The sequence below is a fragment of the Ovis canadensis genome, chromosome 10 (assembly GCF_042477335.2).
Source record: "Ovis canadensis isolate MfBH-ARS-UI-01 breed Bighorn chromosome 10, ARS-UI_OviCan_v2, whole genome shotgun sequence".
Classification (NCBI taxonomy): domain Eukaryota; kingdom Metazoa; phylum Chordata; class Mammalia; order Artiodactyla; family Bovidae; genus Ovis; species Ovis canadensis.
Window position 1 is genome coordinate 97,412,534 of NC_091254.1, and position 20,040 is coordinate 97,432,573.

The 20,040-nt window shown below is 42.2% G+C and overlaps 1 protein-coding gene across 4 annotated transcripts in view; it reads left to right on the forward strand.

Moving 5' to 3' along the window:
- Window positions 1-20,040, forward strand: part of MYO16 (myosin XVI) — a 526,459-nt gene that overhangs the window by 218,757 nt on the left and 287,662 nt on the right. For 3 of the 4 annotated variants that reach the window (XM_069602005.1, XM_069602006.1, XM_069602007.1), the window contains exons 7-9: window positions 1,944-2,069; window positions 13,812-13,887; window positions 16,522-16,675. In XM_069602005.1, coding sequence (XP_069458106.1) covers window positions 1,944-2,069; window positions 13,812-13,887; window positions 16,522-16,675 — 356 coding nt within the window. The remainder of the gene's footprint in view (window positions 1-1,943; window positions 2,070-13,811; window positions 13,888-16,521; window positions 16,676-20,040) is intronic. The other variant, XM_069602008.1, reaches the window with a different exon arrangement.

The following is a 20,040-nucleotide window of genomic DNA, read 5'->3' on the forward strand; positions in this document are numbered from 1 at the left end:
TGAGAGGATGGAAAAAGATACTCCATGCAAGTGGAAATCAAAACTGGAGTAGCAATTCTCATATCAAACAAAACAGACCTTGAAAAGTATTACAAGAGATAAGGAAAGACACTGCATAATGAGCAAGGGATCAATCCAAGGGAAATACATAACAATTTAAAATATTTATGCACCCAACATAAGATCACCTCAATACATAAGGCAAATGCCAACAGACATAAAGGGAAATTGTTAGTAATGCTGGAGAGGGTGTGAAGAAAGGGAATTCTCTTGCACTGTTGGTTGTAATGTAAACTAATACAGCCACTTGGAGAACAGTATGGGGATATCTTAAAAAAAAAAAAAAAAAAAACTAGTAATGAAGCTACCATATGACCCAGCAATCCCACTACTGGGCATGTTCTCTGAGGAAACCATAGTTGAAAAAGACAACATGTATCTCAGTGTTCATTGCAGGACTGTTTACAACAACTAGGATGTGGAAGCAACCTAGATGTCCATCGGTAAATGAATGGGTAAAGAAGCTGTGGTACATATATATATATAATGGAATATTACTCACCATTTTTAGGAACACACGAGTCAGTTCTAATGAGGTGGATGAACCTAGAGCCTATTATACACAGTGAAGTAAGTCAGAAAGAGAAAAATAACACATGTTATATAACTATAACTATATATATATGTATATGCAATCTCAAAAGATGTTACTGATGAACCCATTTGCAGGTCAGCAATGGAGAGGCTTCAAAATCACTGCAGATGGTGAATGCAACCATGAGATTAAAAGACACTTGCTCCTTGGTAGAAAAGCTATGAGCAACCTAGACAGCATATTAAAAAGCAGAGACATTACTTCGCCAACAAACGTCCATCTAGTCAAACTTATGGTTTTTCTAGTAGTCATGTATGGATGTGAGAGTTGGACTATAAAGAAAGCTGAGTGCCAAAAAATTGATGCTTCTGAACTGTCATGTTGGAGAAGACTCTTGAGAGTCCCTTGGACTGCAAGGAGATCCAACCAGTCCATTCTGAAGGAGATCAGTCCTGAATATTCATTGAAAGGTCTGAAGCTGAAGCTCCAATACTTTGGCCACCTGATGTGAAGAGCTGACTCATTGGAAAAGCCCCTGATGCTGGGAAAGATTGAAGGCAGGAGGAGAAGGGGACAACAGAGGATGAGATGGTTGGATGGCATCACTGACTCAATGGACATGAATTTGAGCAAGCTCCAGGAGTTGGTGATGGACAAGGAAGCCTGGCGTGCTGCAGTCCATGGGGTTATACAAAGCTGGACACGACTGAGCGGCTGAACTGAACTGAGCTGGAGATGCAGACATAGAGAACAGACTTGTGATCATAGTGTGGGAAGGAGAGCACAGGACAGATGGCGGGAGCAGCGTGGAATCACATACGTTACCACATGTAAAATAAGTAGCCAGTGGGAATTTGCTGCATTTCTCAGGAAGTTCAAACCAGTGCTGTGATACACCAGAGGGGAGATTTGGGGTGAGAAATGGGAGGGGGGGTCCCAGAGGGAGGGGACGTATATGTACCTATTGCAGAAACCAACACAACACTCTAAAGTGATTATCCTTCAATTAAAAATAAATTTAAAAAAAGAAGGGATAGTGTACCTAAAACACTTATTTTGTATTTGAAAATATTCGTATTATAGTAGTCGAACGGAGCACTGGAGAGGGAAACAATTACATGAAAAAATGCATGTTGTCAGAGTCAGTAAATAATATTTAGCCTATAAGCTTTTTTTCCCCAAAGAATAATGATGTCCACTTGTACAAAATTATATATAACTTCTTTTTTAAAGGTCTTTGTATTTTAGCTCCGATACTTCATTAAATGCATCTCTTCAAACCACCAAATGCAGTGCCCGGCTGTCCCTGCTCTTTCACGGTAAATGACGGAGTGTGTTTCTGTCTCAGCTGCACATGGCCTGTGCCAGTGGCTACAAGGAAGTCGTGTCCCTTCTCCTGGAGCACGGTGGGGACCTCAATGCCGCAGACGATCAGGACTGGACCCCGCTTCACCTGGCAGCAAAGTATGGCCAGGTAAAATCTGCCCTGAAGTCATTGTTAAAGCTATCGTATGACCGTCGCATCATTTCCCATTTAAGTTTTTTCAAAATGTGGACTGACATGATGTAACTTGACTTTTAATGGGGTTGTTTTACTGAAAAGATATGCTTTTGGTTGAAAGAAAAATTTTACTTTCCAAAGGAGCTTTCATAACCTACATTCCTCAACACTCTGCATAACATACTCAGACTCATTGGAGAAATAGTCAAAACCAGAAACAGTCTTTATAGAATGGTCTTAATATTATTTTTTTTAACATTAGATAGTCCTTTTCAGTGTACAGGTTTCCTGAGTCTGTAATAATTGTGTTTGTTTTCTGCAGTTAGTAGATTTAAAGCCAAATAACATTTTATATTTTATTTTCCTTAATAAATTATATTTCATTGTAACAGATGAAGGATGATAGCAGAGTTCTTTCTCTGAATTGACTCTCAGTTGATTGATTCTCAATTGATTATCTATAGCTAATATATCTTAGGGACTTCCCTGGTGGCTCGGACGGTTAAGCGTCTGTCTATAATGCGGGAGACCCGGGTTCGATCCCTTGGTCAGGAAGATCCGCTGGAGAAGGAAATGGCAATCCACTCCAGTAGCATTGCCTGGAAAATCCCATGGACATAGGAGCCTGGTAGGCTATAGTCCATGTGGTCACAAAGAGTCGGACATGACTGAGCAACTTCACCTCACCTCAATATGTCTTGAGTTACTATTGCACAAACTAGCTTCTCACTAGGTTATGACTTACCATGAAGAAGAAATTCAATTTTATTTAATTGATGTGAGTGAATGTAATTCAGCAGTATTCATAATATTTTGTTAATGTTAAAGTTGATTTTTTAAAAGATATACAATATGTTGTGTTAGGGAAAGTCTTAGTATTAATAGTATAAAATATAACTTAGGTTACATGTAAATGAAGATTTGAGCTAAACTTCTTGATGTCCAAGCATTAGTTTGGTGCAAACTATGTCACTCATTGAATTCATAGTAAGTTAAATCGCCTAGATACTAGCCAGTGTGTAGAATATGTATCATACAAGTGGAATCATCCGGTTGTTGCAAACACTGAAATTATTTGCATCTCAGGCATGTTAGGAAAAGTATATTACTTGAGGATATGCCGCTTCCAAACTAATAGGAACACTGTTTGCTTTGACAACATTCCTGTAGAAAAAGATTCATTCATTCAATAAACATTTTTATCATGCTGTTAGTAACACTAGGTCTGTGCTTCTAGCAAGCATGTGTGTGTAAGTGAATGGCTGTGTTGAGGAGCTGAGGCTGGAGGTAGCTAAAAGCATTGGCTTCAGAGTTCTGGCTTTCCAGTTCTCTCAAGATCATAGGAGTCCTGGGGCATCAAAAGTACACCATCAATCTAACAGTAGTCCACCTGAGCACAGCAGCATCCCAGGATGCGCGAGGGGAGAAGTTCTGTAGAAAATAGAGAAGAGGACTTATAAGCTGGTACTGTTTCCTTGGACACAACTTACTGGCTTGTGCTGAAGAGGTGATGGTCAGTGAATTATCAAAATGTGCCTAAGGTAGTCGGAGATCGCTTCCAGAAGGAACTAAATCGGAAAGCAATGAAATGTCACAGAGCGCTGTGCAAACTTGAATGCAGCATTTGACCCAGCGTTTCACTTTGGCTGACAGGACTTTCAGATTCTGGGCCAGGCCTCGTTTCAGAGTAACTGATTGGTTCCCTTAACCACTTTCATAAGATTATCAACTCTGGAGGAACAGGACTAGATTTAACAAAAAAGAAGTTTTTAAAAGACCTGTCACTATTGATAGATCTGTTACTAGACATTTAAATGGTTTTATCAGAACCCAGCGCGTGTTTTTTGTTTTATTTGCCTTCAGGTCAAATGAAATGTTTGGTAGGAGTTGATGTATTCTGTTTGCTGTGGTATTTTTCAGTTCTGTGATTTCCATTTGGTTCTTTCTTAGAACTCCTGTGTCTTTGAAGAGGTGTTCTGTTTTATAATTCAAGAGAATTTGTAATTGCTTGTTGAAGCATTCTTATGATGCTTGCATTAAAATCATCATCAAATAATTTCAGCATCTTCATCTTCATATATGGTGTCAACTGGTTGTCTTTTATCAATCAAGATGTACTCTCCTGATTTTTATTTCACTAGGATGAGTGGCTTTTAGTTGTTTCTTGGACATTTTGACTGTTTTGTTAGGAGAATCTTTGTCCTATGGAAATCTTCCATTTTAGCAAACAGCAGCTCTGTTCAGCTTTAGCATCCAGGTTCTGGGTCTACTTGAGTGGGATGTGGGTCCAGTGATGGTTTAATTTTCAGATCCTTCGAGGTATTATTTTGGTGTGCTTGGTTTGCCTGGGTCCCTGGGGTTCTTGCGGGCTTCTTTTCGGTGCCCCAGGAGGGATGGAAGGTGTTTCCTTGGGCCAAGCCGCCCATGTCTCTGGGTAGGGTAGGAGAATCTCCATGGATATAGCAAACTTCCAGGGCTGGGGGCTTTTGATTGTGCCCCCCCCTGCTCTCAAGCACCCCTTCCTTAGCCACCCTTGTCTCTCATGGAGGGGGGTCAGTCTCATTGGATACAGAGTGCCTCCCTTGGCACTTACGGTTCGCAGGGTCGTGGTGCCAGCTCCACCTGACATTGTCAGGGAGACACGGTTTGAAAGATGTGGGAAGCATGTCCCTGCCCTCCAGTTCTGTTGCTGGGTTGGGCTGGAAGCACCGGGCCCAGAGGTGCCCTTCTCTGCTGTGTGTGAGGACACAGACCGCCCTGCCTCCCTGCGGTTCCTCCCCTCCACGGGTGCTGAGCCAGTCCATCTTCCTTCTTCCACTTGTCAGAGTTCTTCAGGGATTGCTTGCTTTTCCCGGGTTTATTGTAATTAGTGGGGAGGACCAGTAAGAAATCAGTCTGAGCTGGTCTGTTTTAAAACAACCGCTTCTGTTTTTTTTAAAAAAAATGCTTATTTCTGGAGAAGGAAATGGCAACCCACTCCAGTGTTCTTGCTTGGAGAATCCCAGGGATGGGGGAGCCTGGTGGGCTGCCGTCTATGGGGTCACACAGAGTCGGACACGACTGAAGCGACTTAGCAGCAGCAGCAGGAGAAGCAGAGCTTAGTGTAAGACACAGAAGCCCAATACAAGTGCTGCTTCGTTCACAAAACTTCCTGGAACTGTTGTCATACAAAAGTCAAGAGACCGAAGAATCATGGATGAATCAGGCAGGGAGCGTCAGAGGACATCAGAATTCCACCCCCTTATCTGTCACAGTCCACAACCTTCCTGATCTATGATCCAAAACTTTTCTAGATCTATGCTCTTAGCCTAGAGAAACACAGTCATGAACTTATGTGGGAAATACGATTCAACGTTTGCATGTAGTTTACAAAAGGAAGAGTAATTAAGATGAATGTCGTTGCCACTGCATTTCCCTTGTACTTGCTACATTTCCAACACCCACCATTTATTCGTGATTAATGGTAAAGGAATGAAGTTCTTGGCTCACATACTGTTGAAGCCTGACTCAGAGCATTTTGAGCATTACTTAGCTAACATGTGAAATGAGTGCAATTCGCAATAGTTTGAACATTCTTCAGTGCTGCCTTTCTTTGGGATTGGAATGAAAACGGACCTTTCCCAGTCTTGTGGCCACTGCCAAGTTTTCCAAATTTGCTGGCATATTGAGTGCAGCACTTTAACAGCATCATCCTTTAGCATTAGAAATAGCTCAGCTGGAATTCCATCACTTCCACTAACTTTGTTTGTAGTGATGCTTCCTAAGGCCCACTTGACTTCACACTCCAGGATGTCTGGCTCTAGCTGAGTGATGACAGTGAGAACTTCCAGATGTTCAAGCTGGATTTAGAAAAGGCAGAGGAACCAGAGATCAAACTGCCAACATCTGTTGGATCATAGAAAGAGCAAGAGAATTTCAGAAAAACATCTACTTCTGCTTCATTGACTACGCTAAAGCCTTTGACTATGTGGATCACAACAAACTGTGGACAATTCTTAAAGAGGTGGGAATACAAAACCACCTTTTCTACCTCCTGAGAAAACTGCATGTCAAAAAGCAACAGTTAGAACCAGACATGGAACAATGGACTGGTTCCAAATTGGGAAAGGAGTACCTCAAGGTGGTATATCGTTACCCTGCTTATTTAACTTATATGCCAAGTACTTCATGTGAAATGCCAGGCTGGATGAAGCACAAGCTGGAATCAAGGCTGCTGGGAGAAATATCAATAACCGAAGATATGCAGGTGACACCGCCCTTATGGCAGAAAGTGAAGCTGAGCTAAAGAGCCTCTTGAAGATGAAAGAGGAGAGTGAAAAAGCTGGCTTAAACCTCAACATTCAAAAACCTAAGATCATGGCATCCAGTCTCATCACTTCATGGCAAATAGATGGGGAAACAATGGAAACAGTGGCAGACTTTATTTTCTTGAGCTCCAAAATCACTGCAGATGGCGACTGCAGCCATGAAATTCAAAGACGCTTGCTCCTTGGAAGAAAAGCTATGACAAACCTAGACAGCATATTATAAAACAGAGACGTAACTTTGCAACAAAGGTCCATATAGTCAAAGTTGTGGTTTTTCCAGTACTCACATGTGGATGTGAGAGTTGGACCATAAAGAAGGCTGAGCGCCAAAGAATTGATGCTTTTGAACTGTGGTGTTGGAGAAGACTCTTGAGTGGTGTTGGAGAAGACTCTTGAGAGTCCCTTGGACTGCAAGGAGATCCAACCAGTCACTCCTAAAGGAAATCAGTCCTGGATATTCATTGGAGGGACTGATGCTGAAGCTGAAGCTCCAATACTTTGGCCACTTGATGCAAAGAGCCAGCTCATTAGAAAAGACCCTGACGCTGGGGAAGATTGAAGTTGGGAGGAGAAGGGAACGACGGAGGATGAGATCACCTACTGAGATGCTGAAAGACAGGGAAGCCTGGCGTGCTGCAGTCCATGGGGCTGCAGAGAGGCAGGCATGACTGAGCGACTGGACGGCGACAACAGATGAGTTAAGTAATGCTTTACAGTTGCTGCATTTTCCCCCCAAACCAGCTGCACAATATCTGACCCCAACTTTTATGAAACATATTTCTCCTTTTGGGGATTCCTATTTTTCCTTCTATTTCTCAGACACTGCCCCACACCCCGACACACTTGCAGGTCATTCTGCACATCTTAGGGATTAAAGCAGCTTTGTGCTGAGGATTTCCAGGGCCTCTCACTGGCTCTGGGCACCTGCCAGCCCTTGTTGGCCGTGTGAGCCTGACCACACTCCCCGAGTCTCCCTCCCTACAGCCTGGCCCCAGCCAGGGTCTTCGATCAATGAGAACCATCCCCTTTTGATTACGTAGGTCAGAAGAGTGGGGAGGACTATGGAGGCAAATGTATCAGACAGTCAGGGAGCCAGTGTCCAAGTCAGCTGATCCAGCTGCTGGCTTCACACAGACGTGCAGCCCAAAGTTCTCCAAAAGTACATTGATGGTGTGCACATGAGGCAGATTTTAAACAAAGTTGTCTCACCTTTATCCTCTGTGTCTCTGGAAAGTGACTCACTGTTGATTCAGAGTTTTCTAAATCCTTAAACACTTTGATACTAAGGATAGGCTCTGACGATCATCTGTCTTTTCTGTTTTAATCCATTAAACCTACGCAAATGGAGTCGCTCCCAGAAGATAGGACCCAGCATAGCAGAGTTTGTCTGAGTTGCTCTGTGGGCTTTCCTGGTGTCCAGCAGAGTCACTGAAGCACCTGAATGGCCAGATCTATCAGCCCAGAACCAGAAGCTGAGCGCTGGCCCTGAGTCGTAGAGCAGGGCTTTGCTATTAGAATACAAAACTCCAAACCCAAAATACTCTTCCTTGATTTAGATCCAAGAAACAACCAAGATTTATGTTAATAGAGGATTCTGAGCAGATTGCATCTTAATTATTTTGTCAAGAAAATAACCGTATGATATTTTAAAAACTTGTTCACCCATAAAAATACCATTTAATATTCATTTTGGGAATGAGTATTACTTTCAAAAGAGATATTATCTGGATATCAGTTTATATGCACAGGAGATTTATAACTCTCTAAGGAAGTAAATAAATACATCTCAGTTGAGTGGAAAAATGTTTTAGAAAGCCTCACATTTTGGAGAGACTAATTATATTTTTACAGATGTTCATAGCAACTTCAGTTTCTTATAAATGACTTGCAAATATGGAGAAAGCAGTCCATAATTTATAAAAATATTTATAATTGACGTGTGTACCAGGATTTATAACTGACATGTATACATATTTTAAATCTTGCCTTTATAAATATATTAACTTTTCCAGTGAGAAAAATAATAGATGCCTATTCTTGTCTAAAACTAAGAATTGAATAAGTTATGTTAGCAATAAATCCTTTGATTTTACAATTTTTATGATTTGTACATAGAATGGAATTTGCTTCTAGCTTTATATATATTTTTAGTGTTTATAATCAGATTGGCAATCCTGAAACAAAGGATAAAATAATCAGACAAATGTTGTATCAAATCTCCTTCCCTTCAAAATTATTTGTATCACACATCTGAGTATCTTGATGGTCAAAGGAGTTATTTGTATTCTCAAATACATTTTACCCAATTACATAAGAACTGAGACATATTCAGAGATTTTTTTCCCTTTAGGCATTTATTTTTCCATTGGAAAAAACTGAAAACGCTCTCTGGTCTTCCTTCTACCACTCTGAGCATCAAACATCGGTCCATCCTAGGTTCCCTGTCTTCTCAGCGTGTCCATGTCTTCAGAGAACCTCACACTTGCAGCTCCAAATACTCGCCATGATCATGGCCCCCAAAGCCTTCTCTTGAGTCTCCCGATGCATGAGGACCCCCACACAGTGGGTTATCTCTGTCAACCTGTCCTCAGTTTCACCTTTGGTACAAAGGGAATCACCCTCTTCTTTTCCGGCTCCGGCCCTGTCACTCCTGTGTTTCATCGCTTTTTTATCACAAACCTGGGCGTGGTCATTTTCCTGCCTGTCTTGTAACTGGGAAACCACTGCGCCCACAGACTCCTCCCTGGTGAATAGCTTCGAGCTGCCTGAGTTGCCGCCGCAGCCGCCCAATCCGTGCATCCTCGGGGTCTGCCGTCACCCCGTGATCCGCATCGTGGTGTCCGGATTAACCCATCAGCCTCCTAGCAGAGTGCCCTGGTTCTCAGCCACTCCACCCTCAGCAGTGGGGCCACAGTGAGATTTCTGCATGGACATACAAACAAAGTATTCACTGCACCGTCTTTGCATGGCCGGTGACATGAAATGCCTATTCTGTAACACAGTTCCTGAGTCCCCACGTGCCAGGAGTTCTGCTTAACTCTCCTTCATGATTTTTCCTATTCCCCCACCAGGGGAGGATGCAGTGAGACTGAACTTCTTTTAATTTCTGGAACAGGCCAGCGTGCTCATCCTTTGCATGTTCTTTGCTTTTCTTAGAGGTGTTGACTGGTTCACCCTTCCCTGCCCTGCAGCGTGGCTCGGAGCGGTCACTTCACTGTCTTTCCTACCTTTCTGGGTCCTGTGAGATTCCCCCTCAGGCGCCATACCTAGCACCTGCATCCATCCCATCGCATCAGTGAGCCTGTGTCTGAAACGTCTCTAGCATTTGTCCTTACCGCTCTCCAGCCTGGGAGAACTGGGAGCAATGCAGGTTTCTTGTCTGCAGAGGGCTGGCACAGAACCCTAGGTTAGTGCTTATTAACGAGAGTCACGGAACATTCTAGTTGTGCAGACTCTTGTCTGTCCGTGCGCCACTGAACACGTGTGAAGAAAGGGTGGGTGAGCACACACCACGAGACCCCTGGGCCGACGGGAGACATGCTCAGGTGGAGATCCAGGAGACAGCTGGGCACGTGCAGGCGGGGCTGGACATAGAGATTTTCAATGGACGAGCCAGAGGAACTGCACAGGATGGAGGGGGAGCCCCATGAAGGGCAGAACATGTTAGCAGTCTAAAGAGGCCGTCGAGGAGTCTGTACACCTGACGGTTTTCAGATGGTCCTGAGTTAAGACACGTTTACTCAGGAAGATGTAGCGTGTGAGCCAGTGACTGGAGGGTATATATAAATTCTGAATTCCCAGAGACCTTTAACATTATAATTTCTTTTTATTAAGTGAAGCAATCTCTTTTAGCTTCAGAACTAGGAATTTGGCTGTCTCTGAACACTCATTTTATTTTTTTACTTTTTAAAGAAGTCACTTAAAATGACCATCAAGGAATTAATTTTGGTGAATTTATCCAAACTGAAATATAATTATCTGAGGAATGAGTAAAGTCCATAGCCAGTGTGAATTAAATTTCAGCTTAAATACATTTTCTATCAGCCACATAGAGCCTCCTTACACACATACACACACTCAGGCACACGCACGCAGAATGTCGGTCACCTTACTGCCCTTTGATCATTTTGGTGATTACAAAGCTTCTGTAATAGTGAAGGTACATCCTTGTTTGGTCCACGCTTTACTACTTGAAGTCATTTACTACCGCCGAGATCTTTTCTGAGGTTAAGACACATGTTCCAAACTACTCTGAAAGTGAAATCACCACTGGCCTGCTTAATTTAGTTCTGGAACATGCCTCGTTGATTTCCAAGTGGAAGCGCTTGGGAATTACTGACTTTCAAAAAAAAAAAAAAAAAAGGAATGGAATTCCCCAAGCCAGAGAAGCTTCTTCATTCCACAAATGAATGTTTGTTTTTACAGGCCTGAAGTAAAATGGAAGTGCTTTTTGTTGTTAAAGATTTTCATGTAGGAACCCATTTGCTTTGATGACTTAAATGCTCTCTGCAGGTACAGGGGAAGCTGTGGAGGGAAGTAGTTTGTTTTCTCTCTGGAGTGCCGTGAAGAGTGAATTGAATTTAGAAAATGCAGAGTGACTGTTAGACTCTCCGACAATCTGGCATTTTTGCCGAGAGGTAAAAGCCTCTGGGTGCTGCCGTTTTTTCCAAGCTGTGAAAATCAGGGGTGGTCTTATTCAGCCCTTGGCTTTGCGTTTCTGCCTTTCCATTCTCCTGTTCTTCTCTGCCACTTTCCCTCCCTCTCCCACTCCACTCCGTTCTCCCCCCCCCCCATCCTTTCCTCCCAACCTCCCTTCCTCTCTTATGGTTGAAAAGCAAGCAAATCTCTCTCATTGTTAATATAAAACCAAACTCTTTCCTAACCCACTCTAATGTCCTGGGACCCTGCTCTATGTGTTATATCTTTTCAGATTTCAAGAGAACATCCATATCTTTAGTAAACTGTGTATATTTGGAGATAAAAATAAACCCTAAATAGAAGCAGTCTGCTGTAGCATGATTTAAGTGTTACTGTTATATTTTATGTTCTGTAAAGCCAAACCCTGATTTGGGATGGACCTGTGGGAAAGCTAGCAAGGGGACAGACTATTTGGAATGCAGTTCATTTCCTAAGGAGGGCACTAACAAGATCAGTGAGTGGTGTGGGGAGTTACTTGGGAATGTTTGGACAGAGTGCTTGCGTGGGTGGAGAATGACCCGAAAGCGTTGCAAAAACAACAGAGCCACAGCCCAGAAAGCCAGCCCCCTCTAATCAATATAATAAACCAAGAAATGGAAGGACAAAGTTAGGAAAAGAAATAAAAATCCAAAGGAATCTCCCAAAATTTAAAAAAAAACAAACTAGAACCATTAAATTGTTCACAGTATTTCATTAAAATATAAAATATATAGAAATCTTTTTTCAAAACATGTATAAGATTTATATATTAGAAACTATTTAACAATATAAATATGAAACAATATAATAAAATTAAAGGAGATCTAAATAAATGGGGCAGTATGCCATATTCACGTATTGAGATGAATATTATTAAGATGCTGTTACTGACCCTTTCAAATCTGGCCCCAGAAAGGATCCACCTGCCCACTTCACTCACAGCAGTAGAACAGCGTTGAGCAGCTGGGTTCAAAACCAAAGGGGAGCTTCTCCTCTTTTATTAATTTAAGTAGAGTTGATTTACAGTGTTGCGTTAGTGTCCAGTGTACAGCAAAGTGATTCAGTGGCCTGTGTTTACTGACTTTAGAATTCTTTTCCACTATGGTCTATTACAGGATATTGAGTATAGTCCCCTGTGTGGAAGCTTTATTCTCTGATCAGAGGACGGAGAGGTGAGGGCAGGGCTGGTTTATGGGGATCTCTCTGTAGGAGGGGGAGGAGTTTGGGGTGAGCACAGTCGCTTTGCTCACAGCTCCAATGCCAAGTGAAGATTTCTGCACATAGCCTATCACTACCACCATCTTGAACAAGGCATACACCAAGAGATATAAACTAGAGTATTTATAACAACATTATTTGTAAGTATAGATGAATGATTGCTGTGGCTTGAATGTCCACCAAGAGGAAGGTGGCTAAATTGTGATATGTTTGTACAATGCAATTCTGTGCAGCCAAGCAAAGGAATGAAGGGTTGTTAAACCCATCACCTCGGGGATGCTCAGAAATGCAGTATTAATTCTTGAAAGTAAAAGAAGAATTCATACATCAGGACTCTCGTTTCTATAAATGTCAAAAACAGATGAAGCCAAGAGATATGTTGATTAGGGGTCCTCCCATACCTAAGGACTAAGTCTTTAAAGTAAACATGGTAATCGGTAACACAAAATTCAAGACAGTGGCCAACTCCGGGAAGTAGGAACAGGGATAATTTGGGAGAAGAACACACAGAAATACCATGAATGACATTTTAAAAACTCGAGTGCGTGGGACTCTCTTCGTTATTTGCTCTCTCAGTGGTACCTATCCATTATATATGCTCTTTGTATGTATCATGTGTTTTATAATAAACTTAAAAAAATATTAATCCCTCATCAAGGTACTTTATTCTGATAACTTGAGATGAAGTTCTTCTGATTGTCCGGTGGGACCTTAGGGTCCTGTTCAGCCCTGGTGTTGTAATGGATGGAGAGAAATGAGAAGTGTGACTTTCAGGAATTGCTAAAACAAAGCACTTGTTTAGTGGCTAAGTCATGTGTAACTCTCTTTTGTGACTCTGTAGACTGTAGCCCACCAGACTCCTTTGTCCATGGAATTTCCCAGGCAGTGATAATGAAGTGAGTTGCCACTTCCTTCTCCAAAACAAAGCACGCTATAACGTGTAAACCCTCCCGTGTGTGTGTGTGTGTGTGTGTGTGTGTGTGTGTGCTAAGTCACTTTAGTCATTTCCAACTCTTTGCCACCCCATGGACTGTATTCTGCCGGGCAACTCTGTCCATGGGATTTTCTAGGCAAGAATACTGGATCGTGTTGCCATTTCCTTCTCTAAGGGAACTTCCTGACCCAGGGATAGGACTGACACCTCCAGTTTGTCCTGCCTTAGAGGTGGATTCCTTATTGCTGAGCCATCAGGGAAGCCTCATTCCCTCCCAAACGATGCCCTAAAATAAACCTGAGAAATGTTAAGTGAACCTTTCCAAATCCTCAATGATTTAATTCTTATTTGATGAATAATATTTTATTTGAATGTGTTAATTGATGAAACAGTTTGAATGTCATTTAAAAAAAAAAATGAGTAAGGTCTGGAAGCAGAGAGTCAGAAACCTTTGGGGCAGTAGGTCATGCATCCCGCTTCGGTCTGTGCCCCTGGAGGATGGTGGCTGTGGACGCTTTGCCGCTGAATCCTGAGCATCCAATGTAATCGTTACCACATCAGTTACCTTTCCTGTTTCAGGCGAACCTGGTGAAGCTTCTTCTGATGCATCAGGCAAACCCACACCTCCTGAACTGCCATGAGGAGAAGGCTTCGGGTAAGCCATGAACGTCATACCGGGCCCCTTGCCGTCGTCCTGGAGTGTCTGGCCCATACCGCCCCAGCTACGGCGTGAGTCGGCGTCTCCTGGGACGCTCTGTGAAACGCGCCCCCCCTACGCCAGCTAAGCGTGTGTCGCTGGCTCCTGCTCTCTGCTCTGTTACGAGAGTCTATTAGAGGACAGTTAGCACTTACAGGGATCGTTGCATTGTACTTCACTGCAGTGTGCTTTTGAGGCTTTAAATTTTCTGGGCAGTGATTCTTGCACTGTTGCTTGCTTTAAAATAGATTTTCTAAAATACATGCTTGTTTCTTAGGGTATTTTAAAATGGTAATAGTATTTTTTTCTTTCTGCACAAACATTTATACTGCAGGCAATAGAGACTAGTATTACCAACCTAATTTAAAACTTTAACAATCTTAATGTTGCTTATTTTCTAATAAATACCTTTTAGAAGTTTTCTAGAGTTCTTTCTGCCACTCTTAAAACCTGAGTGCTACATTAATTTTCTAATTTTTAGAAGTTGACAATAATGTTATTACCTGTAAGGTGTTTTGTTATATTAAAAAATAAAAGTTCTAGGTAACAAAGAGAAAAATCTAGTGAAAGTAACAAAATGATATAAAAATTTTGAAGGTAATAATTGATCTGAATACATAAATATACTTATTCTTCTCATTTTTATTCCTCTAGTGACCTAAAAGCTTGTCATGCCTGAACTTTCTTATTTCATGTCAATTGCCTTGGGAGTCTCAAGGCAAAGTATGATTACCTGATAAACCTCCAAGTTAAGACAGAATGCTCTATTTCTTATTTTATTGGAATCAAGTATCATTGTCTAATGTTTATTCATCTTATTTGCTGAAAATAGACTGAAGGCTTAACTAACAACTGTAAGGTAGCTTAATAGTTTCAAACTTCAGAATCATGTTAATATTAATGATAGGGTAGTAATCTTACCATTATCTACAAAAATATATGCTTAATGGTAAATATTTAAAAAGTAAATGGAAATTTGTAGCTTTTTCCATTCCTTTTCCAAACATTTTTATTGGAAATACAAGTCACATCCTCTGTTAACTCTAGTTCTAATAGAAGGTGACGTTTTTTCAGGATTGTAATTCTGGCATTTTTCCCGGAGAATAGTGTATATGATTGACCTCAGACTGCAGGGACCCCTGTCTGTCACACTTGGACCTTTCTGGTCTATCATCAACTTGCCAAAAAAAGAGGCTCAAGGCAATTGACAGGGACAGTCCTGGAGCCCCGGGAGTGACTCCCTGCTGGTCTAGACTCGCCCCTGGCTGCCACGGGCCTTGTGTCTGATGAGTCTCAGACAGTATTGCCTGCATTGCTCACACAGCATCCAGCATCCGAGTAATCCGTTTTCCATGCCATGTTGACCACAGGGGACATCGTGATGGGAGCGTAGTAGATTCTTAGTAATCACTTGCTGATTGCATGAAAATACTTCTCACACACACGAGGTCAAGGCAGTGAGAAGCTTCAAGTAGACACAGGAAAGATGGCATCTCACGCAACTGTAAGAGGGAAGAGTTAGATAATAGTGAGCTAGACACCCATTTCGGCTGCGCACAGAAATATCATTTCGTCCTTGCTGCATTCTGTTCTTGCTATTTTGTGTTCTTTGAATTTGGAATGAACACAAGAAGGGTTATCTAGGGGATGAAAGCAGTTTGACATAGTGCTCTTTCTTGGTACAGAAATAATCTCCCGAGATGAGGGCCCTGAGCTGTCTCCTACTCATTACACAGGAATGATTTAGTCTAAAGCAAACGATGATCAAATCCTGGCTTAAACATCTTCTTGCAGTAGCTGAGTTACTTCACCCAGCCTGTAAAGCCATGGAACTCAAGTTCATGGACGTGGGAGGTTACACAGTTTAGTCGTGAGGGTCCAAAAGGAGCAGCTGTGGCCACCACGTTTCTAATTGTTATTAATATGACTTTTTCTTCAGGACGTGTTGATTTTCAGTTTCAGTTGCTAACGAGCGCAAATCTGATTAATGCGCATCTATAGTGCTGCCCGAGAATGTTCGGATGCCATTGTTAACGTGTGAATTGTAGGGAAATACGATTATTTTTATTTCTTATTGAAAGTGAAAACTAGGCTATGGCGAGAGGCCAGACCCAGTGTTTTTTAAAGGCGCATCCGAGTACTTACTTGTTCATCTGCCCACTTAGCAGAATGCCTGGAGAATGCCCACTGCATGTTTTATAAGCGCCCAGTTGTTGGGAGGGTTCAGCTCTTTTCCTCTCTTGACTCATATGCACCAGGATAATGGGAGATTCTCATGGAGGAAAACCAACTTTTAAGTTCTATCAAACCCAGCTTCTCAGTGATTTCGAATTTTACCCGTGACCACTCCGTGAATATTGTATTTGTTCTTTTCATTTGTAATTAAATATGCCACTCACTGATGTACCATGAAATGGGCTTTTAAAATGGTGATGCTGCCACTGTATCCCCACCGTGGACTTTTCAGCTTTTTCCTTTGGCTTCATGTGTTGATAAGTCATAGCATGGTAAGCGTAGCAGTGTCACAGAAAGGGAATGCTTTCCTGTGACGTCAGTACTCACTGGCTCTGATCGCCTCTTGGTTTCTTGCAGACGTCGCCGCGTCGGAGTTGATTGAGGAAATGCTGCTGAAGGCCGAGTCTGCCTGGGAAGGAAAAACGCAGGCGGCTCTCTGTGTTCAGACCTTGGCCCAGGAGGACCCTTATGAAGAGATCGTCCCTGACCTTCCGGTCCTTCCCAGCAAGCTGTGAGTGCCTCCTCCCCGATCATAAAGCCGTCGACCTCACTCGCGAGGACTCAGTCTTCCCCCTTGGCCGTCCTCTCTAGTCACCTGTCATCCTTCGGTGAACGTTAAGCCTGTCTCCCAGCCAGAAGTTACAGCCTGCCTGTCAGTGTTTGCTGAACGATACTTGTGGACAGTAAATAAGTCAGGCATGAAAACCCTGCGATTTTTAAACATTACCATTTCAGTCCTTCATTCAGTTTGTCCTCATGAGACCAATGATAGTATTTTTAGGTACATCCCATAGTTCTAACTAAACCAATAACTGTCTAACGAGAAACCAAGAGATTTCCAGTAACTATCATCATGGCTAATTTCCTCAAGTAGGGAATATTACTACAAATGAAGTGAAGTCACTCAGTCATGTCTGACTCTTTGCGACCCCATGGACTATATAGTCCAGAATCCTGGAGTGGGCAGCCTTTCCCTCCTCTGGGGGATCTTCCTGACTCAGGAATCAAACCAGGGTCTTCTGCATTGCAGGCGGATTCTTTACCAACTAAGCTATGAGGGCATTAATACAAATAGTCACTGTTTTCTGTCTTAAGTATAAAACTAATGATTTCTTACTATCTAAAGTATGTCCTAAAGACTGACACTTGCTATAAACGAGGTGAGACTTAAAAACATTATGCTAAGTGAAGAAAGTCAGACACAGGAGGCCACATAGTGTATTACTGAATATAATGAAATGCCTGGAATTAGCAAATGCATCGAGACAGAAGGTACATTAGTAGTTGGATGAGCGGGGTGAGGGGGAGATGGGAAGTAACTCTGAATGGATATGGGGTTTCTTTAGGGAAATGATGGAAATTTTCTGAAAGTAGATGAGATGGTTACACGCATTTGTGAATGTGCTAAAAAGCGCTGACTTGTACTCCATGAAAGTGTGAATTTTGTGCTATGTGGATTATATCTCAATAAGATAAATGCACGAGGAAAAAATATTTTAGGCTGAAAGCGAAAATCTGCTGCATACAAGCAGTGGGACCTTGAGGAAGGTGCTTCCCATCTCTGAATCTGTTGTGTCAGGCAATGGAGATTAAGTCTAATGTTAAGACTTTCTTAGGGGATAAAATCGAAAATTATATTGAAGAGCAACTCAAGTGACAGGTAGACTTGTCTAGTTTAACAACTAAGCGATTTTGTAAAATTTCTTTTATCATTCATGATTGTACCTTTGTAGTGTTAGAAATAAATATGAACTGGAATAAACAGACAGGATGAAAATAACTAGGTACAGTTATGTTTTAAGGCAGAAATTCTTAATTTCTATAATTGACTTTCAGACCTTGTTTAAGGGTGGGAAGGAAAAACGTGGTCATCTGAAGTCTCCTCTATAAAGAAGCCCCTTGGGCAAACTTTGGGAGATAGTGAGGGACAGGGAAGCCTGGCGGGCTGCAGTCCATGGGGTCCCAAAGAGTCAGACACTACTGAGCAGCTGAACAGAAACAACCTCAGCTATAAAGAAGCCACAGATACTATGAATGAGAACACTTTCTTTAAAGCTGGTAAATGTGTGTATTTTTTAGAGAAAAATTAAGACTGGCTGTTGATTTTTATCACAGTTTCACAGTAGTGATTGATTTGGGCAACAATATACTGAGCTACGTTGGGACATTTTCAAGTAGAGGCCGTGTATGAAGTCAGTCAGACAACTGACATGATTGACAGGAAACAGAAATGTGTTTCTTTAAAAATCTCTTAGGCATCATTTACAAAGCAGCATTTCTCTCCTAACCAGTAGGGTGGGAGTCAGTGGTTACAACACCCAGCATTTGGGGAGGGTTTGGATCTCTGTCTGTCTTTTCTCCTCACCGTTGCTGAGATCTTCTGCAAACTTCCCTCCTATTTTTCCCCTTTCCTTATTTTTCCCAGGACAGATCAGGGCATATTCATTGATAGGAGAAGCATAGAGTTGTAAAGAACGTAAAACATCTTCTCTCCTCCATATAATCTACAGTTTTTCTTCTATAATTTTTTCTTCTCCCACTTTTTATCTCTAGTCCTCATTATAAAGATTTAATAAATAAAACCTCATCTGAATTATAGTTGCCCGTCTTTCTTCATCATTTAAAACCCCAGCTTCCTATTTCCTTTTTTAAAAAATAATTTATTTTAATTGGAAGCTAGTTACTTTACAATATTGTGGTGGTTTTTGCCATGCATTGACATGAATCAGCCACGGGTGTACATGTGTCCCCCACTCCAAAGACCCCTCCCACTTCCCTCCCCATCCCATCCCTCTGGGTTGTCCCAGCGCACTGGCTTTGAGGGCCCTGTTTCATGCGTCAAACTTGGACTGGTCGACTGCTTCACGTATGATAATATACATGTTTCAGTGCTCTTCTCTCAAATCATCCTGCCCTCACCGTCTCCCAGAGTCCAAAAGTCTATTCTTTATATCTGTGTTTCTTCTGCTGTCTTGCACATAGGTTTGTCATTACCATCTTTCTAAAGTTCATAAATATGCATTAATATACTGTGCACAAGGCAATGGCACCCCACTCCAGCACTCTTGCCTAGAAAATCCCATGGACAGAGGAGCCTGGTGGGCTGCAGTCCATGGGGTCACGAAGAGTCCGACACTGCTGAGTGACTTCACTTTCACTTTTCACTTTCATGCATTGGAGAAGGAAATGGCAACCTACTCCAGCACTCTTGCCTAGAAAATCCCATGGACAGAGGAGCCTGGTGGGCTGCAGTCCATGGAGTCACGAAGAGTCCGACACTGCTGAGTGACTTCACTTTCACTTTTCACTTTCATGCATTGGAGAAGGAAATGGCAACCCACTCCAGTGTTCTTGCCTAGAGGATTCCAGGGACAATGGAGCCTGGTGGGCATACACACCGAAGAAACCAGAATTGAAGGAGACACGTGTAGCCCAATGTTCATAGCAGCACTGTCTATGCGGCCACACAGAGTCGGACACAACTGAAGGGACTTAGCAGCAGCACACTGTATTGGTGGTTTTCTTTCTGGCTTACCTCACTCCGTATAATACGCTCCAGTTTCATCCACCTCATTAGAACTGACTCAAATGTGTTCTTTTTAATAGCTGAGTAATATTCCTTTGTGTATATGTACCACAGCTTTCTTATCCATTCATCTGCCAATGGACATCTAGGTTGCCTCCATGTCCTGGCTATTATACACAGTGCTGTGATGAACATTGGGCTACATGTGTCTCGTTCAATTCTGGTTTCTTCAGTGTGTATGCCCAGCAGTGAGATTGCTGGGTCATAAGGCAGTTCTATTTTCAGGTTTTTAAGGAATCTCCACAGTGTTCTCCATAGTGGCTGCACTAGTTTGCATTCCCACCAACAGT